This window comes from Vipera ursinii, assembly GCF_947247035.1.
Source record: "Vipera ursinii genome assembly, chromosome: 2".
In the NCBI taxonomy this organism is placed as follows: Eukaryota; Metazoa; Chordata; class Lepidosauria; order Squamata; family Viperidae; genus Vipera; species Vipera ursinii.
In genome coordinates, this window is record NC_139513.1 from 68,150,095 (window position 1) to 68,168,684 (window position 18,590).

General features: G+C 41.5%; 1 protein-coding gene across 2 annotated transcripts in view; it reads right to left on the bottom strand.

Annotated features, from left to right (window-relative positions):
- Positions 1–648: 648 nt before the first annotated feature.
- Positions 649–18,590, bottom strand: part of GRM2 (glutamate metabotropic receptor 2) — a gene marked incomplete at its 5' end in the record, with an annotated part of 58,742 nt that continues 40,800 nt past the window's right edge. The window contains 4 exons of one of the 2 annotated variants that reach the window (XM_083351198.1): positions 649–947; positions 3,966–4,140; positions 12,612–13,678; positions 15,509–16,346. In XM_083351198.1, the coding sequence (XP_083207324.1) occupies positions 874–947; positions 3,966–4,140; positions 12,612–13,678; positions 15,509–16,346 (2,154 nt within the window). In that variant the 3' untranslated portion in view covers positions 649–873. Of the gene's footprint in view, positions 948–3,959; positions 4,141–12,611; positions 13,740–15,508; positions 16,347–18,590 lie in introns of those variants that run through there. The other variant, XM_083351199.1, reaches the window with a different exon arrangement.

The window sequence follows — 18,590 nt, forward strand, 5'->3', positions numbered from 1 at the left end:
GCCAACAATTTTTGTGAAACTTTAGCATCGAAGGCAAGCAGAAGAAATATTTTCCATGATAGAAAGATGTTCTCATTTTTTCCATTTGGGTGTAGTGGCATTTTGTTCATTGTTTTTCTCTCACTACGTAGCTTAGATAAACTCTTGCTTGCTAAGATCCTACATTTTCCCATAACTGAATTCCTGTGTTAGGACACAAAGAAACTATTGGGCTTTTATTGGCACTATATCTCTCAATATTTAATTGTATAATTCAAGTAACAACATCGAGGTCTTCTTCCTCTTCATACAACAGAGGAAGCTGGAGATTAGAAACCCCTCTGAATCAATGTTTGCACTCCTGAATCATCATGGAAGTTTCCAGGCACCTTTTTATTGGTCTATACAACAAGTCCTTTGCTTATTCCGCTATTATTGCCAACAGTATTACGCAACCATCAGAGAAGATTTCTGTGTGCATCTTCTGTATTAAAATAATACAATTTCAGTGCTTTTCTTCCTGGTTTTGGCCAGCTTTGCGTATTAAATTCCATTTGTGCATTTACTTTAGCCCAGTCCTTTATGTTTAGTATAATATGGAGCCACTGTGTTTTTTTTTAAAAACAAAAACAAAAAACTCCCAAACTATGCTGAAATATTCCTGCCTCTCTCCATTGGTCTTTCTCTTTGATGATAAAGATTTAATCTCATTTCTTGTGTCCCCAATTCCTTTGCCTTGAAAAAGTTGGTCCAACAGATGAACTTTGAAACTGGTTGCTGTTGTTGTCTTTTAAGGAAAGAAAAGGCCCAGTGAGAAACAAAAAAAGGCATTTGTTTGTAGGAGATGGGCATAACAGCTACAAATACTCATAATCACCAAGCGTTCACAAGTGCTCACAAGGATGAGGTTGTAGAATCCACCACTTCACGACCATTGCACACAGTTGGGACATATTGAGAAGTCGACCCTGGGAGAGACAGATTGGGAAAAGATTTCAAAGGACAGTAATTAAGAATCTCAGACTTAACTATGGTGTGTGTCAAACATCACCATTCACAAACCACCCAATTAGAAATCCCCTTCTAAAGAAGTTCACAGTAGGCCAACTGTTCAAGTGAAAACTCATTACATCCAGGAAAATGGCCAGAACGTGCATAATTGAAAAGGACTAGACAAAAGAGTGTATCTTTGGAGAAATCTGTCAAACAAAGCCCATAAAATGTGAAATAGTCATGGAGAAGGAATAGAAATTGGCTGAAGCAAACTTTAAAATGGGGAAGGGGATGAAATTGGTCTTTTCATTTATCACTATTTTCAAAAGAGCTAGACATGTTACCCAGTACAGGTGACCTGTTCATCTAGTTTGATTTCTAAAACGACATCTGGCATAGTCTGTTATCTTTACCCTTGAGAAGCTCTTGAGCAGCCTAATATCTTCCACGCAGCTGATGTGCCTGCAGGATCTAATCTAGCCCACCAATTCTTTTGCTCAAAAGCCTGACTGGATGATGGTGCTTTCTCATGCAGACAAAGGGCAAAGGAATAGATGAGAGCAGGAGCGCCAAGATAGCAAGAGGCCTTTGGAGAAGACAGGAGAGCATCTTGAAAACTACAAACAATATATGCACTAATGTCTATGTAGATTCTCAGTCATCCAGGTCACGATTGTCCCCAGAGTGCTTTTTCAGGAGGCATCTGAAAACTTTCTTGTTTTTTCTTGGAGATGTTTCGCTTCTCATCCAAGGATGGAAGGACTCCCTACCATCCGGTCAGAGCTGAAGAAGCTTCTTGGTTGAGAAGCAAAATGTCTTCAAAGAAAAAAAAAACCAGATAGTCCAGTTGCCTCCTGAAAAAGCACCTTTGGGACATATATGCACTAATAATTGTAAGAATTTAAAATGCAAACTATAGACCAGGGGTCTTCAAACTTGGCCCTTTTATGACTTGTGGACTTCAACTCCCAGAATTCCTCAGCCAGCAAAGCCATAAAAGTCATAAAAAAGTCACAAGTCATAAAAGGGCCAAGTTTGAAGACCCCTGCTATAGACACTAGAAACATAATCACCTTAGACATTATTACTATTACTGAACAGAAAAAAAAAGTGTGATTCACGGATGTTGCAATAGCAGCCAATAGTTCACATGGAAAAAAGTAACAAAAAATGGGATTTGCAAATTGCAGTTGAAGGGCTTTTGAAGAAAAAGTTAGCTATAATACCAATAGGAATCAGCTCTTAAAGCCTTAACAAAGGGATTCTCCAAATATTTGGAAGTTTTACTGGACTTGATACCACTGTCTTTGCAAAAAAAAAAATCCTTACCTTGCTTGGAACTTCCTCCATGACACAATGATGTCACCAAGGCTTTTGGTTAGAACCCAAATACCCAGTCTAAAGGCTGTGATACAAATCGGTTGAATAGACAGTGTAACAACAAGAACAGTATGTTGGCCGTGCATTGTTAAGAAACTGTTCTAGGAGTGTTTCCTAACAAAGAGATTTAGTTTCTCATAGTGTAGGCTATTGTTACTCTCTCCTTATATTCTCATTTTATTTCTGAAAAGAGTCTTGATTTAACTGTTTTGCCAGGACATATTTACTGGGAAAACAATAACTAAATAAATGGCCTGCATCACAGAATTCAAATGGCTTACAAAGATGGTTCTACATTTTATGTCCAAAACCAGAGAAGACAAATTCTGTGACAAAATAACTAGTTTTCATCTCTGTGTAGTTTCTTCTTTGGCTGATTATTTTCACCGACCAATTGCTCGGTGAAATCTTATGACATGATTTCACATTCAGAGAAGAGCCAATAGTAGTGACTCAAGAGAGGACAAGATGATGACAAAAAAAATTAAGGTCACGGTTTTAGCTTAGCTGTTTGGTTTTGATTAAGAAAAAACAATGTTATAGATCCTTCTTCATCCTTCATACATTCTCCTTCATCCTTTTCCCCCCCAGTCTTGTTCTATACTTTATATAAAGCATGTAGTATATTAATTGTTATATAATATTCAAATGCAAAGAGAGTTGTCAGTAAACCACTTTGTGAGAAAATGGAATCACTTTATCAGGTAAGACATTTAACAAACTTCCTTAGCAAAATTGGCTGATACTGTTGTTATATTGACTATTTAAACTGGCATAAACTGCAGATGCACAAATGATCACTTTGTCTCCGTTACAGTTAACAGAGGGAGACTGGAAACTGCCACTTTGTGTTTTGCATTATGCTCAAATCCAAAACTGTGATTAATCTAATTACAGTTAGTGAAAACAGGTAAGCTTTTTGAACTATGATTTCAAGGTTTCCATTGAGCACACTTAAGCCTCAGTTCTTCAGAGATCAAGACCAGCTGGGTTAGTTAAAATTGAAAAAAAGAAAAGAAAAGAAAATACTGCAACTTGTCTTCATCCTACCAGATTTATAGTTTTGCATTGTGTGCAAATGTAGCCACAGATGAGAAAACCAACAGCTATAAGCAGTCATTTTTGTAATTTCCCAGGAACATTTGTTGCTTTTCAGAGTGCTGCATTTGTTAACATCTACATGAACTCCCAGATATTTAAGATGCCGTAGCTTAAAGACAATTCAGCCATGCAACAGTCAGAATAAGTTGCTGCTGTAGACAAACTTGCCTGCTGAGTACACCCAGTAAAGAATATCTTTGCTTTCAGTCATACTGCAGATAGCAATAGCACTAGTAAGAGCACTTAGACTTATATATCACTTCACAATGCTTTACAGCCCTAAGCCGTTTGTCAGCATATTGCCCCCAACAATTTGGGTCCTCATTTTACTGACTTCAGAAGGATGGAAAGCCTAAGTCAACCTTGAGCTGGTGAGACTTGAACTGCCAAACTGCTGGCAGCCGGCAGTCAACACAAGTAGTCTGCAGTACTGCATTCTAACAACTACGCCACTAGGATTCTCAAATATAAGGTGGGAATCATTGCTTATATGGACTCTCTCACACACTCACCCTGCGAGTGGCTGGAGCTTGCAGCTGTCACACTGAATCGGTTGGTGGAAACTCGATGGCTGGCTATGTTCTTCTGGGGCTGGAACAGAATGATATGCAGCTTGGGAGTAAAGAGGCAGCCAAGAACTACTGTGCCACTTAGGCTAACGGAGATGCACATTGTCGTGGTCTGAACCTGTAAAGGGGAAAAGAAAGAAGCAAACCAGTCCAGCAACCTGAAACATAAAGCAAGGACAGGAAAACAGGGATGGATCTGCAGGTGCTTTAATTATCCATATGAAATAGTCCATTGGACCACTTTGTGAAGATATGTTCATGTAAAGCCCAATCCCAACAACAATGATAATCTTTGGGCAGCCTGAAGGACGTTTATAGCCCACCAACTTGCTGTCTCCCTGCCATGCTCACTGAACAAGGCATGGAGCTTCCTGAATCTCTGAGTGCTTTTTTGGTCCACTTGAAATGAGAGCAAATTGTATCATAGGTATGAGGCCTTAAGGTATTTGCAGGACTGGATGATTAGCCATGTTGGTAGAGCCCTGTGCTTGCACAAAAGGAAAGCAGTTTCTAACATTTTTAATGTCTTTTCTTTTTTCTTAAGGAAGAGCAAGCTTGCTGCAGACATGGCTAAGAGGCCTTGTAAAGGAATCAACTAAGAAAGGGATTCTGGACCTCCTAAGAAAGTGGTTGAAGGTGTTCCTGAGGACAGTGGAGGTGCACCTCTGCTGGTAAGGAATGAGTCCTTGTGGGAGAGATGCTGGAAATGCCCAGATTTGCAGGAGAAAAGTTTGCAAGACTTTCTATCAGTCCTGAGAGTTAAAATATAGCATTCTGGGAAAGTGACACAGGACTCTTCCTTATCGCCCCCACCCTCGTTCTGGCAAATAGCTCTGAATATTGATATAGGCAGAGTTAATTCCCTCCTAGTAGAAGAGGGGAAAGGGGAAGAAGAAAAACAATGTCCTGTGCCTCCCACCTTGACCTTCACAAGCTCATGGATGTGATGGATATTCCATCATAGAATCTCCCTTTCACTATGTCCACTATTAGATTGCTCTGTAGCATACTAAGCCTTCTTCAAAGCTACGCACGCATGGCTTTTGGGATCAAGTGTCTTCTCAAACAACAATTGATAAAGATATACTGTATGGAAAAAGTAAGAAGCTTAACACCAGTTTAAAAATTAGGAAATATAACAATCTATTCCCAAATTTCAGGAAAAAAATAGAACACCCATGCTGTCCGTGTGCCCAATAAAGCTGTGTCTACTCTGAATTATTTTCCTGCGAAGATCTTGTCTAGCAAGAAATACGATTGGTCTGCAGCTATTTCTCTGAGCTTGACCAATATGGTGCAGTAATGCAATTCTAATCCAATTTAAGGTTGGAAGAATTAAACTATTGGTAGTTGCTGCTTAAATGTCAGAATGAATGCATAAAATTACACAAAAAGAAGTGGGTGGTTAAAGTGTAAGAAAGACTAGCAGAGATTTATACAATGTGGGGAAAGAGTCTCATCTCAGAAATTAAGTAATCCTTTTTTGCACTCAATCAATGCATTTGCCATGTTGTCAGAAGTCAATTCCCACAACGTATAAATGGACTTTGTGCAACAGAGTGTGAAATATGAAATAAAAAAATATTATGAGAAAGTCTCAGGAGACCCAGCTGACTTCAGGAATGCACGAATAATGTATTTTTAACTTCTTCAGTCAATAAGGAATTAATGTATTTTTACAATAGTGTTACCGATTAGGAGGTAAAAAGGAAAGCTAGTTTTAGCAATATGAAATGAGTGTATTGAGAGAAAAAAACCTCAGCCACAATTATTTTTATACTTGTAAATCCTGCTAGTTAATTGTCTATACTTCATTTAAAGTTTGTAACTATAGTATGTACATCTTCAACTGTAACTGTGCTGGACCAGTATACATTCAGCTGCTCCATTTTATATCTGGTTTAGGAATTGAGAACTGTGTTAGTGTATTCAGCATTTACAGGGTTAAACGTTATTTCCTCAAGAGATGCCTTATGGCAGGGTTTTTCAACCTTTTCACCCATTGTACCACTTTTAGGATATGGCAACATCCAAGTACCACCAGTCGCCTAGCAAGGTGTCAAAAACTTGATGACCAAAAAAAAAGGAAAAAAGTGATGACGTACAGGTAGTCCTCAACTTACAACAGTTCGCTTAGTGACTGTTCAAAGTTACAGTGGCACTGAAAAAAGTGCCCCCCAAGCCACAGCTGAGCAAGACACCTGCATGTCTGCCCAGCGCCGCTCTTCCTTCTGTCCGAAGTTTTCATTGTTGTGAGCATTTCTGTTGAGGATTGCCAGCAGGGGTGGGGTGGTGGGGGTGTTTGGTTTTTATTCCCCCCCCCCGCATCTGCTGGGTGGTTGCAGCAGGTTTTGGTCACTTCACATGACCCTGGGACACTGTGACCATCATAAATATGAATCAGTTGCCAAGCATCTGAATGTAAATCACAAGACCCTGGAGATGCTGCAACATTCCAGGTGATCAGCGCTTCTTCTGGGCTTCTGGGAATCTGGCGCTCATCCTGGCGCTTTCACTGAGCCCTGACAGCCCTGCAGCTCCAGCCGTCTCTCGCTCAGGTTTGTGTGGTGCTGCCACCAGTTCAGCTCATTCCCCTCCCCCGCTACCACTTTTCTAGGATGGTTGCATACCACCTGCCAGGTGCCAATGTACCACAGGTGGTATCCATACCACTGGTTGAAAAGCCCTGCCTTATGGGAATTGTAGTCTAGCTATATAGTGAATACCATGCTTTCTAGTTAAGTGGGTGGAGCTTTCATAGTTTATGGCAGGACTTCCTGCCTTTGACTTTGTACTATCTCTATGGATGAACCCTGGCATCTGGCTGGGAATATCAAACTCCATCTTCAACATGTAACTTTGCACAGGATGGGAAGTTCATCATTTTTTTTACCTAATGAGATAGGTTCAGATTACAATCTTGCATTCCGGATGGACCATTGCTGTAACCATGAGTTATTGACATTGGATGCATGAGAAATAAAGTAATTTGATTGTTCCCATTTTATTTGAGTTTATTCTGGCTGTTTCAAGAGGGATCAGCATCCACATCTTTATCTGAAACAGAACAGTAAAAAAATAATGAACTTTCCATCCTGTGTAAAGTTACATGTTGAAGATGGAGTTTGATATTCCCAGCCAGATGCCAGGGTTCATCCATAGAGATTGTACAAAGACAAAGGCAGGAAGTCCTCCATAAACTATGAAAGTTCCACCCACAACTAGGAAGCATGGTATTCACTATACAGCTAGACTACAATTCCCATAAGGCATCTCTTGAGGAAATAACGTTTAACCCTGTAAATGCTGAATACGCTAACACAGTTCTCAATTCCTAAACCAGATATAAAATGGAGCAGCTGAATGTATACCGGTCCAGCACAGTAACACAACAATGAGTTAGCTCAGCTTTTGTGGCTGGCTTCATACTCTGTCAAGTTTCTGACCTATGGGCTTTTCAAGTGACTCTGATGCATTGTTTACCTTAAAAGTCCTTTATTAGCCTAATACACTGGCAAATGCTTGCTCGAAGGAAGCTGGAATCTGAAATCTCTGCCCCTTGCACAATATATTAAAACACAATTCTCCACCTTACTAATTTTGTCATTAATCATATTCTCCAATTAAGGTAAAGAATTAGTTTCCCTTCCGAAACCGCCAAGATCTTATCTTCTTTAGTTAGAGATGGCCTTGAAAGGTGCAATCCTACTCGACCCCCCTCCCAACCTTAACCTAAATCTCTTAAAGCAATACACAAGTTTAACATATGAAATGGCTACTTCTTCATCTCTTGTGAAGCAATAACATTCGATGTTAGCAGCCTTGACATCTAGTTTATGTGGTTTTTGTTTAAGCTCTTGTATCTAAGCTGCAACCATTTGAATGACAACTAGATGGCAACAAAGGATTTTTGCAGTCCTCTTGTGGAAGTCCTACTTTTGTTTCCATGCTCTCTGAGAGTCTGGTTTATCATCATTCATTGTAGTGCATTAATACTGGCAACCATGATTAATTTGGCAATTTGTGATTAAACTAAGTCAAAGTTTCAGAATGGTATGTGAATCCAGTCTATTACAAATGTTAAACCTGGTTCCTCTTCAAGGATTTTGTTTTTGTACTAACCTCTACATTCCATGCTCCCCAGAGATTTTAAGACAACTTACATTCCAAGCAATGAAAAGTCATCAAAAGGTATTCATACAAATCCATTCAGTTTCCTTGGCAACATTTTCCCAAGTGGTTTGCCAGCATCTTCTTCCAAGATGTTTTTAAGTTCCCAGACTAGGGCTGAGTGAGTGGCTGGCTCAAAGATCCCTGGTTAGCTTCCATACTTAAGGAAAGTCTAGAACTCAGGTCACCCTGCTCCTGGTCCAGTGCCTTTAATCATTACATCAAAGTGGCTCTCATTCAGTTCCTTCTTATTTCTTTCAGAGCTGCCTTCTGGAAGATTAGCGGGAAGCCACCATTCTAATGTGGGGTAAGGGCCAAGCTAAATCAGGCTGAGGAACTTGCTACCAAGGCTTGTTTCCAAACCCGTCTTCTCATGGCTTGTGAGGAAAGAGATGCATTATCTCTCAACAGCTTCTGCTTCTGAGATACCTGGAGTAATGTGCTATGTGGAGTAACAGAGCACAGTCACAGAGCAACAACGTCTCCAGCTACGTAATGACAATCACTATGTTTCTTTAATAAATCCTTACAGTAAGGGTCTTCAAACTTGGTCCTTTTATGACTTGTGGACTTCAAATCCCAGAATTCTTCAGCCAGTGTGCCTGGCTGAGGAATTCTGGGAGTTGAGGTCCACAAGTCATACAAGGGTCAAGTTTAAAGATGCCTGCCTTACAGCAACAATTTTTTCACATTGCATTTTGTGGGATTGGGTAGCTTTGTCATAACTGCAAATGTAGCTCCCATACTATAATGGCAACTTCATAACCCTGACTCCACACTAACAACCAAGACCTTCAGCTTCTGAAACTGATTTGTAGAGCGGGATTAAGAACTCTGAAGCTTCTAGTCTGATTTCTCCCTTAGCCACATGAGATCCCAATGTGAAGATCTCCCATTTCATGTGGGAAAATTATCTATCTCTGATTATTTTAAAGGAAGCTTCGCTGCTTGAGATTCCTAAACAGTAGACTCTATTCAAAAAAAAAAGTTAAGGAAAAATAATCTAGACAGCAGAAAAACAGCATTTCCCAATCTTCATTATAGCAGTGGAAATTTTTTCAGGTTTCCTCATAAATCTGAAAAAAAAATCTACTACTTTAAGAGTCACTTCAATAGTTTGGCTCCTTAAAGCTGCTGCAGCAGTTTTTCAACTATTATATGTTTATTCATCTGAGCTACACAAATCCAACTGGCAATAAAGATCTCTTTGCCTTTTTAGTAAAACTCACCGGCCCTTACTGAAATAACTCATGCTTAGTCTTTAGTAAATTAGAATTTGCTAATAAACTCATCTTCTGCAAAGTTCCTCCCAGAAATACAGATGATTGTTAACCAACAACTTTAAGTGACAAGAATATGATCCAAGAATCTGCAACTCCAATTAGGCAGTGGGATTCAACTGTATTAGGGGACTACTTGCAAGCAGACAGAACACCCACCCCTTCTCAAGCATTATGTGGAATTAAATTGCCCACTCTTAAGGAAGCTTAAGATGGTGCTTAATTTGAATGAGCACATGTACTTAATACCCAAAGGCAAACAAGCTAAGAAGAACTGTGCCAGTTGCCCAGTTAAAACAAGAGTAATGCAACCAGAAGACTCATTATATAGCAATTCCTTTTGAAGCCTTTCACATTTGTCATTTAAAGATTTCCAGTATGAAACCAACAGGAAGAGGCAAGGTGATCCATAGGATTCTTGCATTAAATGGCAGCTCTATTTTCAGTAATGGAACTCTCAGATATTAAAAGGGATTACCTGCAACGTCCTAGCATTTTTTTTTTGATTGGTAAAAGGAGTTGCTGTTTCTCTAACCCAGATATGTCAAACACAAGGCCTGGGGGCTGGATCCGGCCCATGAAGTGGTTTCATGTGGCCCACGAAGCCATCCTGGAAACAGTGAGGGAATGGCCCCCACTGCCTTGGCCCTGGCCCAGAGACCCCCCTTCTGCCAGAGACTCTCAGATCTGTCCCACTCCTGCCCAGGCCCCCATAGGCACCCTTGATGCGAACGATGTAGAGCTGGCCGTGCCCACCCAGTAGGCCATACGCACTCTAGCCACGCCTACCCAGTAGGCCACGCCCACCCAGGCCACACCCACCCGGCCCCCTGAGGGCAACCGCAATGCTGATGCAGCCCTCAATGAAATTGAGTTTGACACCCCTGCTCTAAAGAAAAGAGCACAATGGCTACAAGGTTCAAAGAGACTGGGTAATAGAAGGTGAGGTCTAGAAATGCTTATTTTGAAAATTGCCTTAAGGTCCAAAAAGTAATTATTTCTCAGCTTCTAATCACTCAATTATGGATAATTTGAACATAATGAGATTGCTATTTCTGACCAAAACTGTGAGATTCTTCTTATGCAATTATATAATTATGAAAACAATGTGGGCCCATAGCTCCCAAATTACTTGAACTGTGATAATTTTGTTATAAGAATAATGCTTTTAAAATGACCTCTTTTATTAGATTTCCTCTCCCAAGAACACCAGGGGCTTTTCTAAGTAACCAGCTTTTCCAGCTCTCCATTCTCCTGAATCTAATTTCAGTGTACGGTACCCAAAGTTGATTCTAGCTGTTTTGTTTACTTACAGTTCTGCTCAGACACCAAGATGCTGTGAGCACAGGCATGTTTACATGTCTGTGTGTCTAGCCTTCCCAGAGAACCCCCAGCCCATCAATACTCACCCTTCAGGCCAAGGACTGAGCCTTTCTTGTCAACCCCAAAGGTATTCCTTTTCACAAGAGAGAGGCAGAGATTAAATTGCTAGCATTAACCCATGTTTCTGTGCTTACTAACAGAGGAAACCTTAGTTCCTTTCCAAACTCCTGGTGATGGACTAGCAATTCTGCTTTTCCATCTAATGAGGCCAGGATATTGCCATGACTGAACTGGGAGGGAGCAGGATTAAGTCAAGCATCCGCTCCAGGAGGAGTTCCAATTGCCCTGTCAATCAGAAGGCTGTGATCTACTGCTATTTCATGCTTAGCAATGGCAATCATTTTTCTGGCCCATGGCTATAATACGTACACATAGGGATGAGGGGAATTCATTTTGTCCCACTGCTAGCACTGTATATTTATTTGGGACCCCCAAACTCTAGGTGCAGCAAAATTCTGTGTATTAAGAAAAAAACACCTGTGTCTCACTATATTTGGTGAAGCATGTTCTTAGGTTTGTGCTCCCTAAAGTGCAACACACTGATGAATAAATAGCTCTATTGTTGTGGTTCTCTATTGTTGTTCTGGTTGTGCTATCCAGGATGCAAGTACACAAGCACCATTGGCATTTTCTGGATAGTTCTTATGATATTAATAATAAAGAGCTACAGGTTCCTCCATCCCCACCTGAGCTTTTATTATCTAAGAATATTCCAGAAGTTTATCAAGTGTGGAGAAACCCTGGAGAGCTTTATGTATTCTTTCCATCGGGAAAAAGTGTTTCACAAACGGAAAGAAAGAAAAAAAGTATGACACTTTTTATCTGATATGGTGAAGAACAGCTCATGACTATTACAGTGACAACTAAATTGAGGGTATAGCTTGACACTCTTTGTCAATTTCTGTTCCAGAAATTCCTAGTAGTAGATTGATAAGAGAAAGCATGACTGCCAGGATATTTGTGTCCTGTGCAAACCTATTGTACAGATATGCAACTAAAGACCTTGGCTGTTTGCCCACTCAAGACCTGGAATGCTGTTTTTCTGCAGTTAGTTAGTAACAGAATTAACACACAAGATACTAGTCACATTTTAGCTACTGTAGCACTACTCTATGCTGCAAACCTCTTTCCCATGTCCAAGGTCTTCTTGCAATAAATAAGCCTCACAGCTAAAGTTGCTAGCACCTTCGACTTAAATTTGACTGTTTACTCTTTTTGCCTTATTTATTTTCTTGTTGATGCATGCTCTAGAATGAATGAATGAATGAATGAATGAATGAATGAATGAATGAATGAATGAATTGGTCTGTTAGTTGTTCCTTGAACAGATTAACTAAAATTTCCTAGTATCGGGGAGAGGGATAAAAGTTGACAAATGTCAAATAAAAAAAAAGATTACTTATGGAACAATTCATAATCTCTGATTATGTTTATTAATGTTATATCCCACCTTCAATTCAGGAGCTCCAGGTGGCATACATAGCATTCCCTCCTGCTATTTTTCACCACAGCAATCTAATGTGGGTGGAGCTTTGATTGAAAGAGACTAACTGGCCCAAAGTCACCAGTGATCTCCTGTAGCTAAGAGTGGACTAGAACTTGGATTTTCCCTCTCCTAGTCCAAACCTTGATCAGTGTGAATTGTATCCCAGGACAGCTGGACTGGAGGGCACCAAGTTGGGAAAGATTCTCTGAAGCTGCCTGCTACATGCCAAGATACTTTTTTTTATCTTATTCCCAGCAAGAGCTAACTTACGCGGTAATCGCTGGAAGTAACATAGAAGATGGGCAGGAAGGCTAGCCAAATGATGCATGTGGTATACATGGTGAATCCAATGAACTTGGCCTCATTGAAGTTTTCTGGACATTTCCTGGTCTTGAAGGCATAGACTGTACACAACATGATCAAGAGGACATTGTAGGTGAGTGAAATTAGCATACTGGAGTCTCGGTTGTTGCATTTGAGGATGACAATGTACCTTTTGTCAGGCTCAGTCTCCTTTCGTGTACCTGGAATCTCCACCATGAGCCAGATAATGACAATAATGAGCTGGCATGAAATAAGAGCCATACAGATGACCACTTGGGAGGTGGGGCTGATGAACCGTGGACGCTGCACGCCTTCTTTGACTCCACTGAAAATCCGTGCAATTCGATTGGTCTTGGTCAAGAGGGCAGAGTAGCAGACAGCAAAGGAGGTGCCTAACCCTAAGCGTCGCAGAGTACAGACCACAGTGGAAGGCTTGGCAATGAAGATAAATGTCATGCTGTAGCACATCAACACTCCAGTCAGCAGGATGTAGCATAGTTCTCGGCCTGACGCTTTCACAATGGGAGTGTCATTATTCCTAACAAAAACTCCCAAAACGAACAGAGTGGACATGAAACCAAGGCAAGAAATTGTGACTGGCCCAATAGCCCAGACATCCTTCCAGTGAATATACTCTTGGGGTAGCTCATAGCATCCATTTAAAGTCCTATTGGGCCAATAACCAAGGCCACAATCTCTGCAAGTAAATTCATCAAGCAGAAATTCATATGGCTGGCACGGGATACATATCCAACAGCACATGTCTCCTGGTTGCATGCTCTTCATTTCATTCTTCTTGCAGGGGTCACTGCACTGGGAAACAGGAATGGAGGTCTTCACCCATGGAATGAGGCTGGTGTTCAGAAGGAGTCCTTCTGCCCAGTAGCCTACCTTCTGATAGCGATATCTCCCATTGGCTCTCTGGTAGCTGAAAATATTGTAACGACCAATTCCATCTCCACATTGGTCAAATCGAACCATACTTTTGGTGTCTAGTGAAGGTCGAAATGGAGCTGTGAAGTGGAATTGGAAAATTGGATTCAAGTGTGAGAAAAATAACATGATTACAAAATTGAGCTGTCCACATGGAAACTTTCCCCCCCCAAAATTGGTTCTGTTATACTTTGCTATTTAAAAAGAGTAGTTCCATTTCTTGTCATTTTCTTACAGATATAAACTATTTCATAGGGGTCTATTATTTTTTTTAACGGAGAGATGCTTATCACCCCGGCCCCCAATATACATCATTTACTTGCATATTCTTAACAAAGTTGATAATGTAATCTGTGCAGAAATCTTAAAAACTGAATTAGACATGGGGAATTATAGGAGCTGAAGTCCAAACTATCTGAAGGGCATGAGGATTGGGAAGGCTATCCTTCCGAGGTAGGTAAAATGAGGACCCAGATTGTTGGGGGCAATAAGCTGACTTTGTAATAATGCCACTTGAGGGGGGGCGAAAGCCCTAATAAGCAGGCATATACATAGAATGAAGGCTATTGCTAAGCACACTGATTTGTGCTTAGATTGTAAGCCGCCCTGAGTCTTCGGAGAAGGGCGGGATATAAATGGGATTAAAATAAAATTTAAAAAAACCCATGATAAATAATCTTTTAATGTTTCCAAAAAGCTGTGCATTAGAATTATGCAAATATTCAGAAATTTATTTATTTATTTATTTATTTAGATTTATATACCGCCCCTCTCCGAAGGGACTTTTTTAGTAGCATGTTAGCACACAACCTCCCCCCTCCTTGAAAAACTGAAACAGCCACATCCTCTGGAAAGCTTGCTGCTCTACATGCCATTTCCCTAGTTTTTGGTAGTTGTATACATAGACAGCACTTTTGCTAGATTGTCAGTGAAGCAGTTTTGTCTGTCCCCCACACACATGGAAAAAACAGCCTTTAAAATAGCCACCGAAGCTTTCTAGAAGACATGGCTGCTTAAATGAGTGTTTTTCAAATGTGGCAACTTTAAGATGTGTGGACTTCAACTTTCAGTATTCCCCAGCCAGCATTCTGAGAGTTGAAATCCACACATCTTAAAGTTGCCACATTTGAAAAAACATTAGTTTAAATACTTTGAGAAGGGATACTTCCATCACACTGAGATTTTTGTGAGGCATCCCTTCTGATAGCTTTGCACAGCCCCACTGTGTGTTATATTAGTATAACTTGTTCTAACCTGAAAACTCAGGGGCTCATATTGCTTTATTATTCCAGTGCCATGACACTCAAAAGTGAAGACTTAGGAAAGCAAAATCAAATGAAAGTGTGAACTTAACTGGATGATTGCAACAATACTGAAAATCTCTCTTAAATGGAGATTAATGTGCGTAACTATCTTGCTTTCATGGTAAGATGCAAACAGTTTTGTTTGCATCTTACAAGGCAAGTCAAATTCTAGGCAGTCAAATCTCCTGGCCTGAGAAAACTACAGTTTGGTCCCATTGTACAAACATGCTAAACTAGCAGCTGTCATGCCCAGGAGAACAACATGGCAACATTCAATAAATGAGGGACTTTTTCCCCCCATTAATAATGTTAGAGTAATTCACACAGGAATATTTCTGGTACCACAATGCCAGGCACTTTGTGCTCATATAGAAAACTCTACCTTTCAGGACATTTCTGCCATAATCTGCCCTGAGACTGCACTGTTCATCTTAATCTGTGCATCTCCAGTTCTGTTCTCCATGTCCTGAACTTTGCCCCACTTGTTCCTCATTTTATTTATTTTTATTTTTATTCCATTTATATCCCGCCCTTCTCCGAAGACTCAGGGCGGCTTACAAGCTTCCTCCCCACAACATTCTACATCAAACCATTATTTTGGCTTACCATCAAAAGTTACGTTGAGCATGAAATCCTTGTAGAACCGCTTACCATTCACCGGCTTCATGGAATCACAGAGCTTGGTGACATTGGGACAGAGTGCTTGATGCATGTTATGAAGTGCATGGGCCATTGCATAGACTGCATTGACCACAAACATGATTTTGGATTCCTGCTCAAACTGCCCTGACTTCAAGGAGAAGTGACTGCAGTTCTGGTTGTAAAAACTACACTGGAACTTGTGTTCCCAGAACTCCTGGAACCATGGATTTCGGCTGTTGTTGTAGGGATTGAGGTTTTGGAAGTACACTGCAAATTGCTGTACTGGGTAGGAAGCCAGTTCAATAGTGATAGCACCATCAGCAATTGGCTCACTGCCAGCCACTACACTCTCTAGAGCCCCCCAACCATCGCTGGCCACCCAAGTGAAGGACACATTAATCCTTTGAGCAGCTGCTAACAGCTCCCGAGCATCTTCACTTCGGGTGAATAGCACTACCACTCTTGCACTGGGTTTTTGCATCAGTGCCTTAATCACCCCATCAAAAGTCTTCTTGTTCATAGAACGTCCCACTTTCTCAGAAGTGGCAATGCAGATGTTGCGGGCCCGAGCTTCTTGTTCAAAAGCTTCAATGCCTGTTTCTCCATAGTCTCCTTCAGAGGCCACGGTGGAGACATAGGTCCAGTTGAAGAACCGCAGGATCTCAGACATAGCTTTGGCCTGGTAGAAGTCTGGTGGGACAGTGCGAGCAAAGTAATCATAGCGAGACTTGTCACTCAGCTTGGCACTGGTAGAAGCATAACTGATCTGAGGGATCTGGAACAGCCGTAGGAGATTAGCCACCTGGAGAGAAAGAGATCAGAGAGGGAAGATTCTTAGCGAATAACTGGAAAAAATGAACATGTAAAGAGGAACAGGACTATTCTACCCATGGAAAACATTACTATTTAAGTGTAATTCACTAGAATAATTGCCTGCTATTTTTTTAAAGGTAGTGGAGGAAGAATTAATGTTTTTTTCTGTCCAATTTGGGGATCATACAGACCTTCTGTAGACTCTAGTTTGAATAACTGCAACTTAAGGTTCATTTCTGACATTGCAACAAAATATGGTAAAGTTGCTTAGGAATGGCTTACTCTGAATTTATTATAGAATGTTTCTTATAATTGTTTTGCAACTCCCTGTAGATCATCCATAGCTTCTGTTAGATACTGGGTTCGTGGCTTCAATGATGAGACGAGGCAAGTGAGTTCAGCAAAGATCATTTTTTTATTGCTTGTAAGAACTGAACTGAGAAACAGGGCTGTGAATGCAGCAATTTATACCCTGGCCTCTAGGTGGCGGCCAATAGGTTTAAAGTAACCTATTGCCACTCTAGAGGCAGCCAGTGGTGGTGCTGGAGACGGGTTGTCTGAGGAGCTGGGAGCCATTAACCAGCTTCCCTCCTTAAACAACTTACCAACAATTAACTCACGTGATGTTCCCGTAATAAGACAAAGCCCAATACATTACACCCCTCCCCCCAGAATGTACAAACATTATAACAACAATGAGAATGATTACAGCAATACAAGTTTACAGAGGTACAACAGTAATGTACAATATACACGTTTTTCCATACTGGCTAGCAGCACAATAATGATACAGACAACATCATAGCTCAGTTATTTCAGAACAAAATCTTGTAAATATGCAGGAGGCTTGCAAACCCTCGTGGAATGCCTGGGAGACTCAGGCACTTCCTGCCTGCCAGCTTGCCCGCCGGGCTGGGTGACCAGTGTCCGTATGTTCAAGCAAGTCTGGTTGACTCGGAATTCTCTGGCTGGCCCTTCCAGGATGGCCCTCCCCAGAGTCCAATTGTTCCGCAGAGTTAGCACAGTGGCTGTAATGTTCTGGTTGGCTTTCTCCATCAGGTGCCCCAAGTTGCACTCCTGGGCTTTCCTCCCCTACAGCCACCTCCCAGTTGCTCTGACTGCTTGGCGTCTCAGAGCCTATGGATTGATCGGCCTGGCTGCTGGTTTGCGGTCCGTGAATGGGACCTGGGATGAAGTCCTCACTTTGTGACCATTCTGGGAAACGCTTTCTAAGCTGATTGATATGGCGACGGATGACTCGCCTGCCCTCTAGGCCCACTTTATATGTGAGAGAGACCGACATTTTGGTGATTTTCCCTGGCACCCACAAGTTTCCATGCCCATAGTTCCTGGCCCACACCCCGGTCTCCCACTTACAGCCTCCTTGGGGGTTTTGGGCAAGAGGCCTCTGCTGCTACCTGGTCTGGGTGCAACCTGTCCAGTTTCGTGATTAGGCGCCTCCCCCAGCACAGCTCTGCTGGGCTTTTCCCCTTTGCCATGCATGGTGTGGAATGTTGGCAGAGCAAAAAGTCGGCCAGTCTGTGGTGCCAGTCCCCAGTCACTATACACCTCAATGACTCTTTCGTAGTGCATACCATACGTTTGGCTTGACCATTATTAGATGGGTGAAATGGAGCAGATGTTGCATGCCTAATGAAGTTTGCCCTCAGGAACGCCTGAAATTCTGCCACAGTAAATTGGGCCCCGTTATCAGACACTACGACGTCTGGCAGCCCGTGCATTGCAAAGAGTTTCCTAAGCACCTGGATGGTCCTAGCAGTAGTCATGTTTGCGATTGGTGTAACTTCTAGCCATTTAGAGTGGCTGTCGACCACTATCAGGAAAAGCTGTCCCTGAAAGGGCCCAGCGAAGTCTATATGAATTCTTGACTAGTGGGTGTCTGTCTCCTCCCACCTGTGAATGGGAGCATGCGGCATTTCAGGCCTCAATTGCTGGCATGTATAACACCCATGCACTTGAGCCTCAATGGCTTTATCTAATCCTGGCCACCATAAATAGCTTCTTGCCAAAGCTTTCATGCGAACAATACCTGGATGACCTTCATGAAGCAATTTCAAAACCCTGTCCCTTAATGGGACCTATGACCCTGCTCCCCCAAAGAATACAACCCTTATGAGCTGAGAGCTCATGTCTCCTTATGAAATAGCTCTGAAACTCAGGACCTGGGCTTTTATCTAGCCACCCCGTGTGTACCCAAGACAGCACTCTGCTT